The sequence below is a fragment of the Bos mutus genome, chromosome 8 (genome assembly GCF_027580195.1).
Source record: "Bos mutus isolate GX-2022 chromosome 8, NWIPB_WYAK_1.1, whole genome shotgun sequence".
Classification (NCBI taxonomy): Eukaryota; Metazoa; Chordata; class Mammalia; order Artiodactyla; family Bovidae; genus Bos; species Bos mutus.
The window spans coordinates 49,587,100-49,603,986 of NC_091624.1; the positions used below are offsets into that span (position 1 = coordinate 49,587,100).

Here is a 16,887-nt window from a genome sequence, read left to right on the forward strand (position 1 = left end):
TCGTTGCTTATTTTTTTAAATAAATATCTTGAGAATAGTTTTAGATTTATGGAAAAATCACAAAGAAAGTATAGAGAATTTCTATGTCTCTCACCCAGTTTCCCCTATTATTAACATCTTACTTTAATATAGTACATTTGTTACAATTAATAAATCAATATCCATTCATAATTAACTAAAGCTCATACTTTATTCAGATACTCTTAGTTGTTGTTTTTTTTCTTCTCTAGTGTCCTTTTTCTCCTCCTGGATCCCATTCAGGATATCACATTATATATTGTTGTCATGTCTTTGTAGGCTCATTTTGGCTTAAGCATTCCTTAGTTTTGAAGACCGAAAAAGTTTTGAGGAGTACTGGTCAGGTATTTTGCAGGATGGCCTTCAACCAGAATTCACTTCTCAGTTAGACTGGGTTTATAGGTTTGGGGGATCATATCAAAGGTATATACTATCAACAGGACTTACCATGTAAATGCTGACCTTGGTCACTTGGCCAAGGTAGCACTGGTCAGGTTCTTCCACTCTAAAGTTACTCTTCTTTTCCCCCTTTTCATCCTGTGCTCTTTGGAAGGAAGACACTTAACAAGTGGGTACTTCTGCTCCATTTCCTTGGGCCTGAAATATCTACACATATTATTTGGAATTCTTTGGCACAGAAGATTTGTATATTCTCTCCCATTTACCTACTCAGTCATGGGCTTTTGTTTTATACTTTGGGTTATAATCCAATACTACTTTTACTGTATTGCTCAAATGTTTCAGTTCTGGCCATTGGGAGCTCTTTCAGCGGCTACTTCATTTGGCTGGTGAACAATTCTGACACCACTCCCCCTCCAAATCAGTGTGTGTTGTTGACGTGGTTTGAGCACGTCCTCAACTTTACGGCACTACAGGACGCTCCAGGATCATTTGGTATGTTTCCTGTCCCAATCCCAGGTCAGCTGTTTCTCCAAGGACCCCCGGTTCCTTTCCATGGAGAATGGATGATCTGGGTGGTAGCTGAACTTATTGATACTCGGGTGCCTATTTTGTTTTAGATTTTGGTTCTGTTTCATTTGTCCCAGCTTTCCCTCAGCATCTCTCTTCTCCAGTGTCCATAACTTATCTTTCCTCTCATTAAATTGATCTCTTTGACCATTTCCTCTAAATTTTGGGAAAGCATTTCAAGTTTGTCCTGCATATTATTGATTTTTATTTTTCGTGGCATTAACTCTGCTCTCTACTACCTGCAAAGCAGATTTTAATTCTGCTAGTCACTATTTCAGAGAAGGCAATGGCACTCCACTCCAGTATTCTTGCCTGGAAAGTCCCATGGACGGAGGAGCCTGGTGGGCTGCCGTCTATGGGGTCACACAGAGTCAGACACGACTGAAGCGACTTAGCAGCAGCAGTCACTATTTAGTTTTCTTCCTTGTCCGCTGTACTTCCTTCTCTATCTTATCCCACCAGATATTTGCTTCTTCTCTGAGCTCTCCAGAAGTTACTTTTCTCTGAGTGTTTTATCCTTGTGTTCTGTTGGCTTTGTCTGTCCAGATTTGTATTTGGTTTATGCCCACTCAGCAAATTTGTCGAGCAAATTAGGCTTGGTTCCAGGTGGTGGGGAATAAAACAGTGATCCAGACATACAGAAACTGCTGCTTCCTAGAGCTATCATCCTAGTGGGGAGAGACAGACGGCAAAACAACTGGGAAAAATGAACAGGAGGTCAGATATTGCTGTGGGGTGATCTGCATCTCCCAAAGATATGTTGAAGTCTTAACCCCTGATACCTCAGAACGTGACCTCATTTGAAAACAGCCTCATTGTATTAACAGATGAAATCAGTTAAGGTAGGGTGATAATGGAGCAGGGCAGGCTCTTAATCCTCCAAGACCAGTTTCCTAAGAAGAAAAATATGTGAAGGGAAAGAGGGGAAATGTCAGTTTAGGCAAAGGAGTTACATAGCTGCAAGTCAAGGAATCCCAAGGACTGCCAGTTGACACTAGAAGCTTAGAGAAAGGTACGGAAGAGTCCCTGAGCCTGCTATAGAGCATGGGCTTGCCAACATCTTGACCCTGGTCTTCTGTCCTTAAGATGTGAGAGAATAAACTTCTGTTGTTTTAAGCCACCTAGTTTATGGTGCTTTGTTATGGCAGCCCCAGGAAACTGATACAGATATCCATCAGTGAAATGGGGGAAATTAACAGAAAGGGGGAGTGGGAGTGTGAGGGGCCGGGATTTAAATTTTAAATAAAGCCTCTGGGAAAGGGGGACAACTGAGAAAAGACTAGAGGAAGGTTTGAGAAGTAGCTACGCAGGTGGTGAGGGAAGAGCTCTCCATGTTGAGGGGAGCCTTTGCCAAGAGACTGAGCGTGCTGTCCTTGGCTCTGTCTCCCGGGCTTATGTGATGCTGGAACCCTCTCTCAGAACCGCAGCTGTGCGGGGCGGTGGGGGAGCTGGGCCATGGTGTTGCCCAGATCCGAGTTTGAATTCCAACGCACCACTTTCCAGCTGGGTGACTAGGGATGAGGTCCTTAACCTTGTTGAGCCTCAAGTTCCCTATTTGTGAAATGAGGATACAAAAATCCCCTCTGTCCCAGGGCTCTGGGGAGGGCTGAATGGGCAGGTGAAGCCAAGAGCTCTAGCCCTTGCTCAGGGCTCTGGAAAGGCCGGTTGCTATTTCCATCAGCATTCAGATCACTCTTGCTTCTGGTGGCGTTGGCTGGCTGGTGAGCAGAGCACCAAGTTCTAGCCCCAGTTTCTTGCAGACGTTCAACGAGTGCATCTGCTCCTCACACAAAGACTCTTTAAACTTGAAAGCCCACAGAATTCCGCCGGGCCACCCCGGTGCAGGAAGCTATTTCCAGGGCCCACCCTGGGGAGACACTGCATGTGGCAGGAGAATGTCAGCGCAGCACCAGGGGCCCAGTCACCCCAGGTGGTCCCTGCAGAGCAGGCACTCCTCCCCTCTGGACGCTCTGGGCCCCACACAACCTGAGCACCCTCAGATCACACGGCCTGTGGGGAAAGAGCTGGGCACACACCCGGGCTACCAGCAGGCCCTTCCTTACTACCGTTTCCTCATCGGCAGAGCTTCCGGGGCTAAAATATCACGTGCGCATGTGGTGTCTGCTCCTGGGCAGGTGACAAACAACTGGTGCTCTGCTCCCTTGTCCCCATCTCTGTGTCTCAGTCTCCCCATGTGTGAACTGAGGGCTTCATAAGCTCTAAACGGCCACCTGCTCTGATCAGTATAATCTGGGATCTCGCCAAGAGAGAAGGGACATGTCAGCAGTTGGCATCTGAGGCCCCAGGCTACTTTCAGTGTGGGCATGGGGAATGGAAGAGTAGGGTGACAGCGTTAACTATGTACCTACATACAACCCCAGAAGCTCCCCACTGCCTGGCACAAAAGACCAAACTTCTTAGCTCAACATTCAAGGCTCATGGAAACTGACTCCAAACTCTATTTCCAGCCTTGGCATCTTTTCTGTGTCCCCATCCCGATACTCCAGCTTCCTGGAATTCCTGCTGATCCCAAGTACAGAGCATGGCTGCCCTGACTCTGATTTTTACCCTGCGGGTCTCTACCCTTTCCATCCTCCATGGCTGTCCCTTCTCTGCAGCCATGTCTGAATCCTCTCCTGGGTGGGATGAGTCACTTTCTCCCTTTGTTCCCCAGCCCCTCTGTCCCTGGTTTCCCTGGGAGGTATCTGCCTTCAGACACCTGAGGACATAGGCAAGCCTGATGCTGGCTGTAAACCCAGGAGAGGGTCTGGCACAAACATGGCGTTTGAGAGAGTTTCGGAAATGAATTGCAGATGACAGCTGGGGGCTACTTACAACTGCAAACATCTAGTTGACCCTTCTGTTCCTGGAGTGAGCGTCACTGGAGGGAGTCAGGAGCCTGAGCTTTCAGTTCCAACCACATTACTTCCTTGCTGTGGGTTTGGGCAAGAGAGGTTCTGACTGTGAGCCTTTTCACAACAGGAAGGAAGCTCCCTGAAGACAGGGGCCAGGTCTGAGTCTTTAGTGTTCCCACTAGCCTGTCCTTGAGTGGGTGCCAGTGATGTCTGTTGTGCCCTGCTTGCCTCTCAGGCTCCGCTGAGAGATACGAAATCACCCAGCAATTCCACATGGCCATGCATCTGGCAAGCAGGCCTCTGGCCAGTGCTGGACAACAAGCAAGGGACAGCCAGCTCCTGGGAGCTTTTCCTCACATCTCAAATGCCAAGGACAAAATGAAACAGCCTGAATTCAAGACTCTTTCAAAGTCAGGGATTTGGGGGAACCCCATGAGCATGCCATCAGTCTGGCCTCCAGGCCCTGGCCCACTGCACGTACCTTAAGCTTTTTGACACTGGTGCAGGGATCATTGGAGAAGCTCTCGGTGTCTGAAATCTCGATGTCCTCACCATACAGAACCCCGGTCAGGTCGTTTCTCACCTGCCAGCAAAGAGAGAGCAGAGGGTGGGTGTGCCGGCAGTCATAGGAAGGGCCACTTCACAGGGGTCTGGGAAGCGGCTCAAATGGGTGAGGTGATTTTCTCCATCGATATGAAAAAGGAGTAGGTTTTATCTTCATTAAAAACTAGATTGTCCCCTGGGACCTTGGAGATTCCCCTCCCCTGAGGACACACAAGCAGAAGGATGCCAGACAGGAATTTCCTGGAAGAATTAAGACAAGCATCCAAGTCGCTGGACTTTCATGCTGGTGTTTCATATCATCTCCAAATCAGATTAGGCAAATACATCACACTGTCTCCAAATTAGACTATTAAAATACTTCCCTGTTTATATTTTTCATTATTTATTTGCAATATGACTTCATTTCTAGGATGAGGAAATAGCTGAGATATTCAGTAAGACAAAGCAAAAACAGAGGAGAGGGTGGGGGGTGCGGGACCAGCCTGTAATGTTAAACATATCGATGCATCTGCTGACACACAGAATGACTAACACCTACGTGCTTAAAGGAGAGAGCTGCAAGCTCCAGTGTCATACGAACTAGCCAGTGTGTGAAGCAGTCTGTGTGGAAGGATACTAGGGAGTGGTGGGGCCTGGCGACAGTGTGGCAAACTAATGCTTCACCTAAAGACAGCACTTGCCGCTCAACTCCAAACATGCTATGCCAGAATGTTGGTCCAGAATCACCAGACTTTCTGATTTGGAAGGGAGAAATAAGAAATCTATATTTTTATTTATTTTTTGGCCACACTGCGCAGCATGCAGGATCTTAGTTCCCCAACAAGGGATTGAATCCGTGCCCCCTGCAATGGGAGCATGGAGTCTTAACCATTGGACTACAGGGAAGTTCCTAGATTTTTAAAATAAAGTAGGATCCCTCACATCTTAAAGGGCTTCCCAGGAGGCACTAGTAGTAACAGGAAGATCCCCTAGGGAAGGAAATACAAGCCATTCCAGTATTCTTGCCTGGAGAATCCCATGGACAGAGGAGCCTGGCGGGTTACAGTCACACAGAGCATCTCAGCTCTGAGCATCTCAGCATGAGCACATTTTAAAATGTTGACACTATTTTCAAATTAAAAAAAAATAAAGTTAGGATCAAAACAAATAAATCTGAAATCTGTATGCGGTCCATGTCTATGACTGTACACACTTGGACAGAAAGCCATGGAAACTAGACTGTGTTTTTGGTAGAAATAACCGGGTGGGAGTTTGGGGACCCAGATTCCAGGTCTTGCTATGTCACTGACTTGCTTGTGACCTCAGCCTCTCTGAAGGACCTTTTCCCTCTTAGCATTTCAGTCTCTTCCTCTTTAACTGAAGATGAGCTTTGAAAGCACTTCTTGTCTATACTTATTAAGACAGCTATTATCAAAAACCAAAACCCTGCAAGTGTTGATGGGAATGTGGATAAACTGGAAACTGGAACCTTGTGCACTCTGAAAATTTCTCATCATATGGTAATATGATCCAGCAATTCTACTTCTGGGTATATACCCCAAAGAAGTGAAAACAGGGACTCAAAGAGGTATTTGGACACTCGTGTGCATAGCAGTATTATGCCGAAAGGCGGAAGCACCATCTTTTGGAAGCAATGTCCATCAACAGATGAGCAGATAAACAAACTGAGGTTTATACACACAATGGAATATTATTCAGCCTAAAAAGGAATGAAATTTTGACACATGCTACAATATGAATGAAGACATTATGCTAAGTGAAATAAGCCAGATGCAAAAGGACAAAAGTATGATTCCACTTAGGTGAGGTACTTAAAGTAGTCAAGTGCATAGAAACATAAAGGAGAATAGTGGTTCCTAGAGCTGGGGGACGGGACAATGGAGTTGTGGGTACAGAGTTTCTGTCTGGGGTAATGAAAAGTTTTGGGGATAACTGCTGGTGCTTCTTGCACAACAATATGAAGGTACTTAACGTCCCTGCACTGTAAATTTTACAGTGGTTAAAATGGTAAATTTGATGTTATGCACATTTTACCATGATAAAAAAGTACTTCCTGTTTCAACAATTGATAGATCCTCCCAATGTATATATCAAAATGTTTTGAATAATTTGGCCCTGACCCCCACACAGAAGGGGAACAAAAAGGGTTGCGGTGGGAACTGCTGTATTTCATTTTTTTTTTAAGAAATATGATGCCAATAGAGGAAAACGTGAACACACTAACTCCGGGTAGCAAGACCATGGGTGTTTAGTGTTCTGCGCTCTGCTGAATGCTCGAAATACTTTGTGATGCATACGTTTGTAAGATGAATGTAACTGTCTCAATCAGGGTGAACCTCGTCCATCTTTAGTTTTTACCTCTATTTTGACGGAAGATTGGGAACTAGTTGGTTGAAAAAAGAGTTGACTTTGCCATTATGGTTTACTTCTGCTGCGTCAAATCCTTTTTGGAGGCAGGTGGGGTTCCATTATTAGGTTTCTGTGTCATGGGGGTGCTGTGGACCAACAATCATTGATATGCAATATTAAAATGTGCAAACTCAGCCCTGCCAGAAGGCAAAGCAGCCAGTGCACATACTACTAAGGCATGCACAGTTGAGCCCTGGCTCTTCATGTCCTCGCCACCCAAACTGAAGGAAACTTCTCGAGCTCTTTTGAATCTGTCTTTTCACCTATGAAATGGGAGTTATACAGCATGTAACTTACAGGGCCCAGCAAAAACACTGAGGATGGGAAATGGCTTTGTAAATTCTAAAGTTCTTTATGCTGCCTAAAAGCTGGAATGATCATTTCCAGGTATAAGACCCAGCATCAAGGCTGTCAGTGGCTTGGCATATCTATCTGTAAATAAGTGTGGGCATGAGAGCTGTATATAATTATGGCAGAAAAAAATATTTTATAGGCGCTCAGAACTCAAAACAAACCAAGCCGAAACACCCTAGAGGTCATCTCATTTCGCCCCTAATTTCACAAATGAAGAAGCTGAGGTGTGACTCCCCGGCCAGTGCTCTCTGAATGGCCTCAAGCTGGCTCTTTTGGATCCTGCCAGATGTGGACAGCTCCTGAGGCTTATGAGCCAGAACAGGTCAGAACAGATGGTTGGTGCCGTCAGCCACTCACTGACCATAATTTCAGCACCAAGTAGTCTGCTCAGTGGGAGTATTTACTCTAATGGACATTTTTAGGGAAAACAAATGCAAAAAACTAGTAATAAATGGTATTTTAAAATAACCAAAGCATGGTAAAGAAATAATGCAATTGATCTACCTCACAAGGAAATAAACTCATACTCTCACATGTAGATGGAAGGATCATTCAATGCACTGATCAAAGATTACTAAGTTAGAAAAAACACCTTTCTTTTTTTTTTCCCCATTCTGGTACTGCAAGTATCTCTTGTTTTACGGGGCCAATGTCTTTTATCAGCTTGCTATAAACTGCATTTCAGCAAAGTGAATTCTATTTTTTATTCACCTCCACTATAAAAGCAGAAATATGTTCTTCCTGGAAAGGAGTAACACTTAATTCTCAATAAAATAAACATATTCACACATACACACATGCTCAAGTACAGCCAGAGTCCACCTGGGCCCTCATCTGCATTTGGGGCCTTAGGAGGCAGCCATCAGGAGTCTTATTTGCTAAGGGCCCTGGCCATCCTGGGAGGAAGGGAGCGAGATGGGTGCTGATGGGCTGGGAGGGGATGGAGAAGAAGGCTGCCCATCACCTGGAAGGGAGGGTCAGGCTGCCAATGGGATGAGGTGAGTTGGGCCCCAAGTGCTGCTACAAGGGGGACTAGGAAGGGTTGGGAGTCCTCAAAGCCTGGGTCCTCAGGACCAGCTCACAGGGCTGAGATTACCTAAGGGAAGAACTCTCCCTGCTTCTGGAGCAATGAGTCCTGGCCCTGGCCACTGGAGCAAATCTGGAAGGAACCCAACTCACTTGGCATTAGGGAGAACCAGGGGGTCAGAACTCTAGGAATAAATGATAAAAAATAGGCTTAGAGGCAACAGCTGTTGATATTTTTCCCCTTAAGAACTGGTATGGACTGTGGATACCAAGTCATAGCAGAAAGCCTGTCCCTAAAGCAGTGGTTCTTAAAGTGCAGCCCTGGACTAGTAACGCCAGCATTACCTGGGAGAACCTGTTAGAAAGGCAAATTCTCGGGCCCACCTGAGACGCAATGGGTCAGACACTCTGGGGTGGGGTCCAGCAATCTGGGTTTTAATCAGCCCTCCAGGTGATTCCAACATATGTTCAAGTGTGAGGACCACTGTCCTAAATGAGGCAGGATAACTTTAAAATGAATATGAAAAAAAATGCCTTCTATGGCTCGGATATTGTCCCCTTGATTAGGAGACCAGCATGTGTTGATGTGAGTAAGGCAGTTGCCAAATGGGTGAGTAGGACTGGGATCCACATTTAAAAAGACATCACATCTAGAATAATGGAGGGGACAGTCACTGTCTAGTCTGCCCACCTCAGAGTACACCTGGAGTGCTGGGCTCAGTCCTAATTGCATTTGTCAGGGATCATGACAAAGTGGCTCAGGTTCACAGGAGAGAGGTGTGGCTACAACAGGGACCAAGAATCTTCTAAGAAAGACCATGGACATGGTGGCAGAGGGGTTGGAAGTATAAAGGTCACAAAGGGTGATATCAACGACTCCTCAGGGATTCCGGTACAGCCTTGGGAATCACAGATCCAAATCCAAGAATTTTAACACTTCAACTCATATTTCAAGCCTAAGGAAATCCAACATCTTGAAAGAAGTCAAGAGCCAGGCAGAGTCAGTGGCTTTAGGGGAAAGCTCAGAGCTGGGAGCACCGTCTTGCTCAGGCCAGCGGCAGAACACACCATCAGGTCAGATCAGCTGTCTGAACCTCGAGTCCAGGGGGTCGATCCACAGCTTCCACCCAAGCTGGTTCACGGACCGTGGGAGAAGGGGTGACAGGGACCTGTCACTCCGATGAAGCCATCACAATGGCCTCTCTCCTCCAACCACGCACACAGCCTCTATCCACAGGCTTGGTACTGGGGACACACAGCTGGTGCTGCGAGGGCAGGCTGGAGGAGGAGAAGGGGATCAGAGGAGAAGGGGAAAAGCTAACGGAACCAGGAGAGTTAGAGGTGAACAGGCTGTTCGGGAGAATTTCTTGGCTTAGTGTGGCTGAGTCCATGTGACCCGTTTGAGGCATAAATGGGCCCACCCTGTTCTATGAGGGAGGCTCGTCACTGCCTCTGAGCAGGCCACACTCCAGTCCACCTGCAGGCCTCCTCCCTGCTCCGAGGCAGCACCTCTCCGCTAACACACCCAGCTGCCCAGGTGATTCTCCCTCTCTAGAAATCACCTAGAGACTGGGCTTACGAAATAATGGCATTGTGTGCTGCACCCTAAATAACTGCCTTGTGGGTCAAGCTGTTGTCCCAGCTTCAGGGTCCTGGGACATTTGCACGCCCTGGAGGTTCCTGTCTGCCTGCAACCGTCTGCTGCACACAGGTAGGGCCCACAAACTCCCTTCCTCTAGACAGCCCCCACTGCAGCCCTGGAACCCCTCTTCCTCCAGCAAGGCAATGTACGGAGCCTGAGGCCAGGAGGCCGGCGTGGCGAGGGGCCTTCTAACACCTCAGGTTTTCACTCAGGGCTCCTGTTTCATTTCATTCCATCTCCTGTCCAGTCACTCCCTAGCCTGTGGGCTCCATCCTTTTCTGGACTGCTACCTAGCACCTAGGCACCATCTTCCTTTACACCTGGGCCTCTCTCCTGCCCCAATCAATAACTACGTCTCTTCTTTAATCTTCAGATCTTTCTACTCCTGGCCCCCAGCAGCACGAGCAGATCTGACCACGTCAGAAGGCAGGATGGTGAGAAGGAAAGCAGGGAGAAGGGAATGAGAGAGAGAGAGACAGGAAGAGAGCAGCAAAGGACTGTTACAGCTGCAGTTTCTCACATTCGTGCCACACGTCCCAGGCCAGGAGGGCTCTGACGGAAAGTGAAGCACCAAGTGGAGATGAGGCCTCGGGGACTCTCAAGACCCTAGGACACTGTGGGTCAGCAGCTCCCCCAGACACCTTCCCTAAGGAGGCCACTGCGCCAGCTGTGGAATCATCCAGAAAGGCAGAGATCCAGCTAAAGATGGGGAGAGCCAGGTCTGCACCACTTGCACTTTACAACTCTTTGAAAATTCTAATTAGGTTACGAAATGAACTTGAGAGCAAAGCGAATTCCCAGATCTCCAATGGAAGCTGAGGTAACCTACTTTGTCATTCAAATACACTCGCTATATATAGCCCTAGATTGTGCCGAAATGTCACTCCTCTTACCTGACTAAAGTGTGTAATTATAGATTTACTTCTATTCATTCATGAAATGTGTCTTCACTTGATTAAACAGTTCATTCAAGTAAAATCCATTAAAATATGGAACATGCGAAAATGTGGCTCGTTAGAGGCAGAGGGCACTGCTGTAGTTAAGATGCTAATTAGGATAAACAGGCATTTGAAACACTCAAATCTTTGAATATTCAGGTCACTTTTACTGGGGCTGGAGTTCCCCAAGAATCACCATTAATTTAAGCTAATTAAAAGATTAGCCTGGAGAAGAGTAAACTAAGGCAGGAAGTGATGGGCGACTTCAAACACTGAAGGACTGTCACGTGGAACAGAGGGCACCCCTGTGTTGGAGATGGGCCCAATGGATGAGTCAGGAAAGCAGATTTTGTATTAAAGCCAAATGAACTTTCGAACGGTGGAATAGGCAACTTTGGTATATAGTGAGCGCCCTGTCATCAGAGGTGTGCAAGTAGAAGCTCGTCAGGATGCTGAAGAGGGGATGTTTCTTTCACCCGATGTTTGTGGTTCTAGAAGAGTAAGTTTCAAAACCTTACCTGCGCCATCCCCCAACTCTTTGCCTTTTTGAATTTTACAGTTGCTAAAGCAGCCCTCTGCAGCTCTGAAGTTTTTCAAAGATTTGAGGCATGTACTTACAGTCCCAGAGAAGTTATCCATGTGATTGTATTTCTACCTTTCTAAAACTGATGAACACTTACTGAAGAAACTGTTCCTTTTGAAAAATGGAGCCATCTAATTTTCAGATTTCTATTAGCTCTTAATAACCTATAGCTGAAGTTAAGTATAACTGAAACTTGTTAAAAAGGGCAAGTACATAAGTGAACATGTATGGGATCTACTGCACATATGTGATACTAGCATGATACACACATGACATTTGCACGTTCACACTGCAGAGCCAGTGGGTTGGATGGTGATGGTCCAAAAGGTGTGTCCTATCCTAATCATCAGAACCTATGCAAGTGACCTTACTTAGAAAAAGGGTCTCTGTAGATGTAATTAATTCAAGGATCATCCTGGATTACCTGGATGGGCCCTAACTCCAATGATAAGTGTCCTTATACGAGAAAGGCAGAGGGAGACTTGGGCAGAGGCATAAGGGAGAAGGTGATGTAAAGACAAAGGGAGGGACAGGAGCGATGAAACTACAAGCTGAGGAGCGCCTGGGCCCACCAGAAGCTGGAAGAGGTAAGCAAGGGTTCTCTCCCAGAGCCTTCAGGGAGAGCATGGCCTCACTGACCCCTTGATTTCAGAACTCTGGCCTCCAGGACTATAAGAGAATGAATGTCTCCTGCTTTCAGCCGTTCAGTTTGTGGTGACTCATTACAGAAGCCCCAGGAAACTAACACCCTGGGGCCTCCTGAGATCTGGTGACTCGCTGGTTCAAACCACACTCCCATGATTAAGCCCAGGTTTCTCATTCTGTTTACACTCTCACATCACAGGCTGAGGTTTCCTAAAGGAAACCTGGTTTCCCTTTATTCAATGGCCACTTATCTGTTCCCCCCAAATATGGTTTTTCTCACTTCCCCAGAGTTACCAAGAGCAGGAAAGCAGGCAGCAGACCATGGGCAGCAGTGTTATGAGACATGGGGGTCTCTGTAGGGGCCACCAGCCTCATGAGCCTAGATGGAGGGCTCAGGAGTTCAGATCACTGACTTTGTGCTGGTTTGCAGAGCTGACCACAAGCACCAAGGCTGTCACATCCCTTCCCCAACTAACACGGCAGTGCTGCAAAGTAGGGAGGGGTGGTGCTTTGTTTTGTTTCCAGGGTCCAGCACCATGCTCTGCATGCAGTTGGTGCTCAAAGCTGTGAGACGAATGAGAGAATGAGTAAATGAACAGCGTCCATCTAGTCTACTGTGTAGATATCCTGAGCCCGGGTGAGTTTATGCTACATCTTGAGATGATCATGCAGGGCTGCGACAAATGCCCAGGGGCTGGGCTGCATGCCTCTGCCTGAAGACACAGCCTGCTGATGTGAGGACCAGGCCTGGGGACGGGACTGTGGTCTCTGTGGGCACCCCTTGTGGGGACTCATGGGATCTGAGGGCAGATAGTGTCCCCTGGGACAGTTCCTGTCCTCCCATTACTCAGGCACAGGGTTGAGGGGACCTGTGACCTGAGCTCTGCCCAGATACATCAGCCCTTCCGACAGCTCCCTGCTGTCGGTTGTCCAATGAGTCCACCTGCTGGCTTTGAAGATGAAGGATGGGGCTGAGAGCCAAAGAAAGAAGGTTTCCAGAAGCTGGAAAAGGCAAGGAAACAGATTCTCCCAGAGTTGCCAGGAGGAACCAGTGCTGCTGACACCTTGATTTTGGCTGAGAGAGAGCGATTTTCAACTTCTGAGCTCTAGTACCATAAGATAGTAGATGTGCTATTTTAAGCCACAAAGTTCGTGATGATTTGAATAGGAAATCTGAAATCCTACACATCCTCAATCACCCCTGAGTACAGGAGACTGTCCCTCATTTCCCAGATAGTGGTGACCACCCCACCCACCGCCACCCCCACTAAACTCCGGAGTCCTGTGCTTAAGGCCACCCTCCCTGGCTAAACAGAGGCTGTTCTGAAAGTCTACACACCCTCCATCTTGAGATCCCCAGGGCCGAGACCAGGGCTGCCTGAGGAAGGGGGACCAGGCCCAGGCCCCCTTCTCACATAAGGCATGACCTCCTATTCTGGACTCCCCAGCCAGGAGTCTTCCCTCTGCCAGCAGCCCCAAGGAACTCACCACTCTGCTGGCGGTCCCTGAAGTCAGGCCGCACCGACTTGTTGGAAATGAAATTAGCCTTCAGAACCGCGTTGCTTCCCTGTGACAAAGTGCCTATGGCTTTAATTGCAGCGGTCTCCTGGGACCAAACCAATATTTACAGAAACATTTGGATATTAATAAAACAGGAATATTATCCAGTTAAGATGATGAACACAAACCTCTATAGGAAATCAACAAGATGCGAAGTGCACCTCTGACACCAAAATAGAGCAGCAATATTAGAGAACTCACACCTGTGAGCACTAAGGAATGCGGAACACAGAGTCCTTCTCTGGTTTCTTGAGCCCCATGCCCGCTCCCTGTCACTGGAGGAGTGGCTGAAGGGACAGGAGGGAGCCAGGGGGACAGGAGGTCCAGGCCTGTGAGACATCCCCCCTGCCCATCCCAAGGAGCTGTCACCAACGCTAGGAGAGTAGCATGGCATCTGGGAGCCAGGGGAAGGGTCAGCACCAGTGGGGAAGCCACCAGGAAATAGGTTTCAGCTCCTGCAGAGGCAGAACTTTCTAACAAGAGAGCAAGCTAGGGATGGGAAGGCCTCCCCCACACTGGAGTGAGCTCCCCACCACTGCAGCTGTGCAAGCAGAGGTGGGGTTGCTAGAGAAGGGATTCAGGCATCAGACGGACAGGCAGGAAAGACGGCTGGATCCCCAAGGAACGTCTGGGATTCTCGAGTCTGTGCCCTACTTGAGTGCGACACTTGCTGAGGGCAGCCCAGGAGGCACATGTTCACCCCTGCAGGAACAAGACCACCTAATGCAGCTCCATAAGCTGGAGAAGCAACTGGATCTGAGGCCCACCTGCTCACTTCATGGCAGAGCTTAAAGGACTCCTCTCAGACCCTGGGGCCTCACTGCCCTTTTAATGCACAGCTTTCTCACCAGTTCTATATTCCAAGGTGGGTTCTTAGACCTCCACTCCAGTGTTCTGCTTGGACATCCTACAGCCTAGCATTTGAAGCCCTCCTTCTTAGCCTACCTGGACTCTCTTCTTCCTCCAGGACTTCAGATCTGGGGGGCAGGTCAAGGAAGGAAGTGACGGCATAGGGGTCAATGGCTCCCCAGAGCCTGCCTCTCTTCCCCCGACTCTTTCTCAGCCCCCTTCTCCCACCCCTCACTGTAAGCCCTCAGGGAGCAAGCAGGCTGTAGAGGGCACAGCAGGATAATCCTGGAGTGAATTTCATCCTCTCAGCAATCTTAGGAAGCAGATGTCATCATTGTGCTCATTTTACAGATAATGGACCTGAAAGGTTATGTGACTCACCCAAGGCCTTACGATTAGTAAGCCAGAGGGCTGAGATTCAAACTCGTGTTTCCAGGAGGGTTGGGTGGAGGGAGAAGAGAGGAGCGGGCTAGGGGGCACCACTGACCCACACTGCTGTGACCCACAGTGACAGCAGCTTGGTTACTTGAGTGTCTTCCCCAAGACTGGGAGGCCTGGAGGGTTGGAACTGTGTTGGAGCCTCTTCATGTGCCCATGTGGGACACATATCATGACCCGAATATTCGGGAGAGAGAAGAGGGCAGAGCTGGGCATATCCAGGGGGCGATCATTTCAACCAGAAGGTGAAAATGATCAGGAGATGGGCGGATGCCCAAGGTGCACTTTTGCTCCTGGCCCCAAGGTCACGACAAAGGAGGCCTTCTGGTGCTGCCGCCGCCCTCAGGTCACTCCCCACCCCTCTGAGGCAGGGGCCGAGCTCACAATGGGCCTGGCTGTTCACCAACCCACCAGCCCTCACTGGACAGTGGAAGAGACTGAGGTCCTGAGAGGGGCTGGGACATGCCCCAAATCACACAGCTGTCCTGGGGCAGAAATGGACTCAAACAGTTTCTTGCCTCCCAAATGTTGCCTGTAGCCCTATTGTTAACAGCAGCAACAGAGCAGTAACGCTGCAAAAAGCCACCACCTGTAGCCTTCAGGACCCTTTCCCAAATCCCTATAATACAAATGCTGCTCGAGGGCACTGCTGGGCCCTGTTCCTTGGTGTCCAGCACCCAGTGCAGGGCCCAGCAAAGAGACCACACAAAAGTGGAAATCTCCCTGACATCAACGACCCTTGGGTTCAGAGATTTATGAGCAGTGGCTCCCAAGTCTGCTGTGTATCATGTTCCCTGGGAGCTCTGCAGAAATACAGACTCCTGGGGCCCACCCAAGAGAGTGGTATGACAGGAGCAAGAGGGAGGCCAGGATCCTGTTTGTATAGAGTGCCCTGGGGTCTTGGTTACACAGCCAGATTGGGGACCACTGGCTGAATTATGCCCTTTCAGCTGCCCTGGTTTGACTGGTCCTTTAGCCTAAACAGAAGCAGAAGATACTAAGAAGAGGTGGCAAGAATACACAGAAGAACTATAGAAAAAAGATCTTCATGATCCAGATAATCACGATGGTGTGATCACTCAACTACAGCCAGACATCCTGGAAAGTGGCGTCAAGTGGGCCTTAGGAAGCATCACTATGAACAAAGCTAGTGGAGGTGATGGAATTCCAGTTGAGCTATTGCAAATCCTAAAAGATGATGCTGTGAAGTGCTGCACTCTATATGCCAGCAAATTTGGAAAACTCAGCAGTGGTCACAGGACTGGAAAAAGTCCGTTTTCTTTGCAATCCCAAAGAAAGGCAATGCCAACGAATGTTCAAATTACCACACAACTGCACTCACCTCACACACTAGTAAAGTAATGCTCAAAATTCTCCAAGTCAGGCTTCAGAAATATGTGAACTGTGAACTTCCAGATGTTCAAGCTGGTTTTAGAAAAGGCAGAAGAACCAGAGATCACATTGCCAACATCCGCTGGATCATGGAAAAAGCAAGAGAGTTCCAGAAAAACATCTATTTCTGCTTTATTGACTATGCCAAAGCCTTTGACTGTGTGGATCACAATAAAATGGAAAATTCTGAAAGACATGGGAATACCAGACCATCTGACCTGCCTCTTGAGAAACGTGTATGCAGGTCAGGAAGCAATAGTTAGAGTTGGACATGGAACAACAGACTGGTTCCAAACAGGAAAAGGAGTACATCAAGGCTGTATATTGTCACCCTGATTATTTAACTTATATGCAGAGTACATCATGAGAAAGCTGGGCTGGGTGAAGCACAAGCTGGAATCAAGATTTCCAGGAGGAATATCAATAAATTCAGATATTCAGATGACACCACCCTTATGGCAGAAAGGGAAGAAGAACTAAAGAGCCTCTTGATGAAAGTGAAAGAGGAGAGTGAAAAAGTTGGTTTAAAGCTCAACATTCAGAAAACTAAGATCATGGCATCTGGGGCCATCACTTCATGGCAAATAGATGGGGAAACAGTGGAAACAGTGGCAGATTTTATTTTGGGGGGCTCCAAAATCACTG

General features: G+C 47.9%; 1 protein-coding gene across 1 annotated transcript in view; it reads right to left on the reverse strand.

Moving 5' to 3' along the window:
- Positions 1-16,887, reverse strand: part of GABBR2 (gamma-aminobutyric acid type B receptor subunit 2) — a 255,169-nt gene that overhangs the window by 181,448 nt on the left and 56,834 nt on the right. Inside the window, exon 4 of the mRNA XM_070374928.1 lies at positions 4,324-4,425. Coding sequence (XP_070231029.1) covers positions 4,324-4,425 — 102 coding nt within the window. The remainder of the gene's footprint in view (positions 1-4,323; positions 4,426-16,887) is intronic.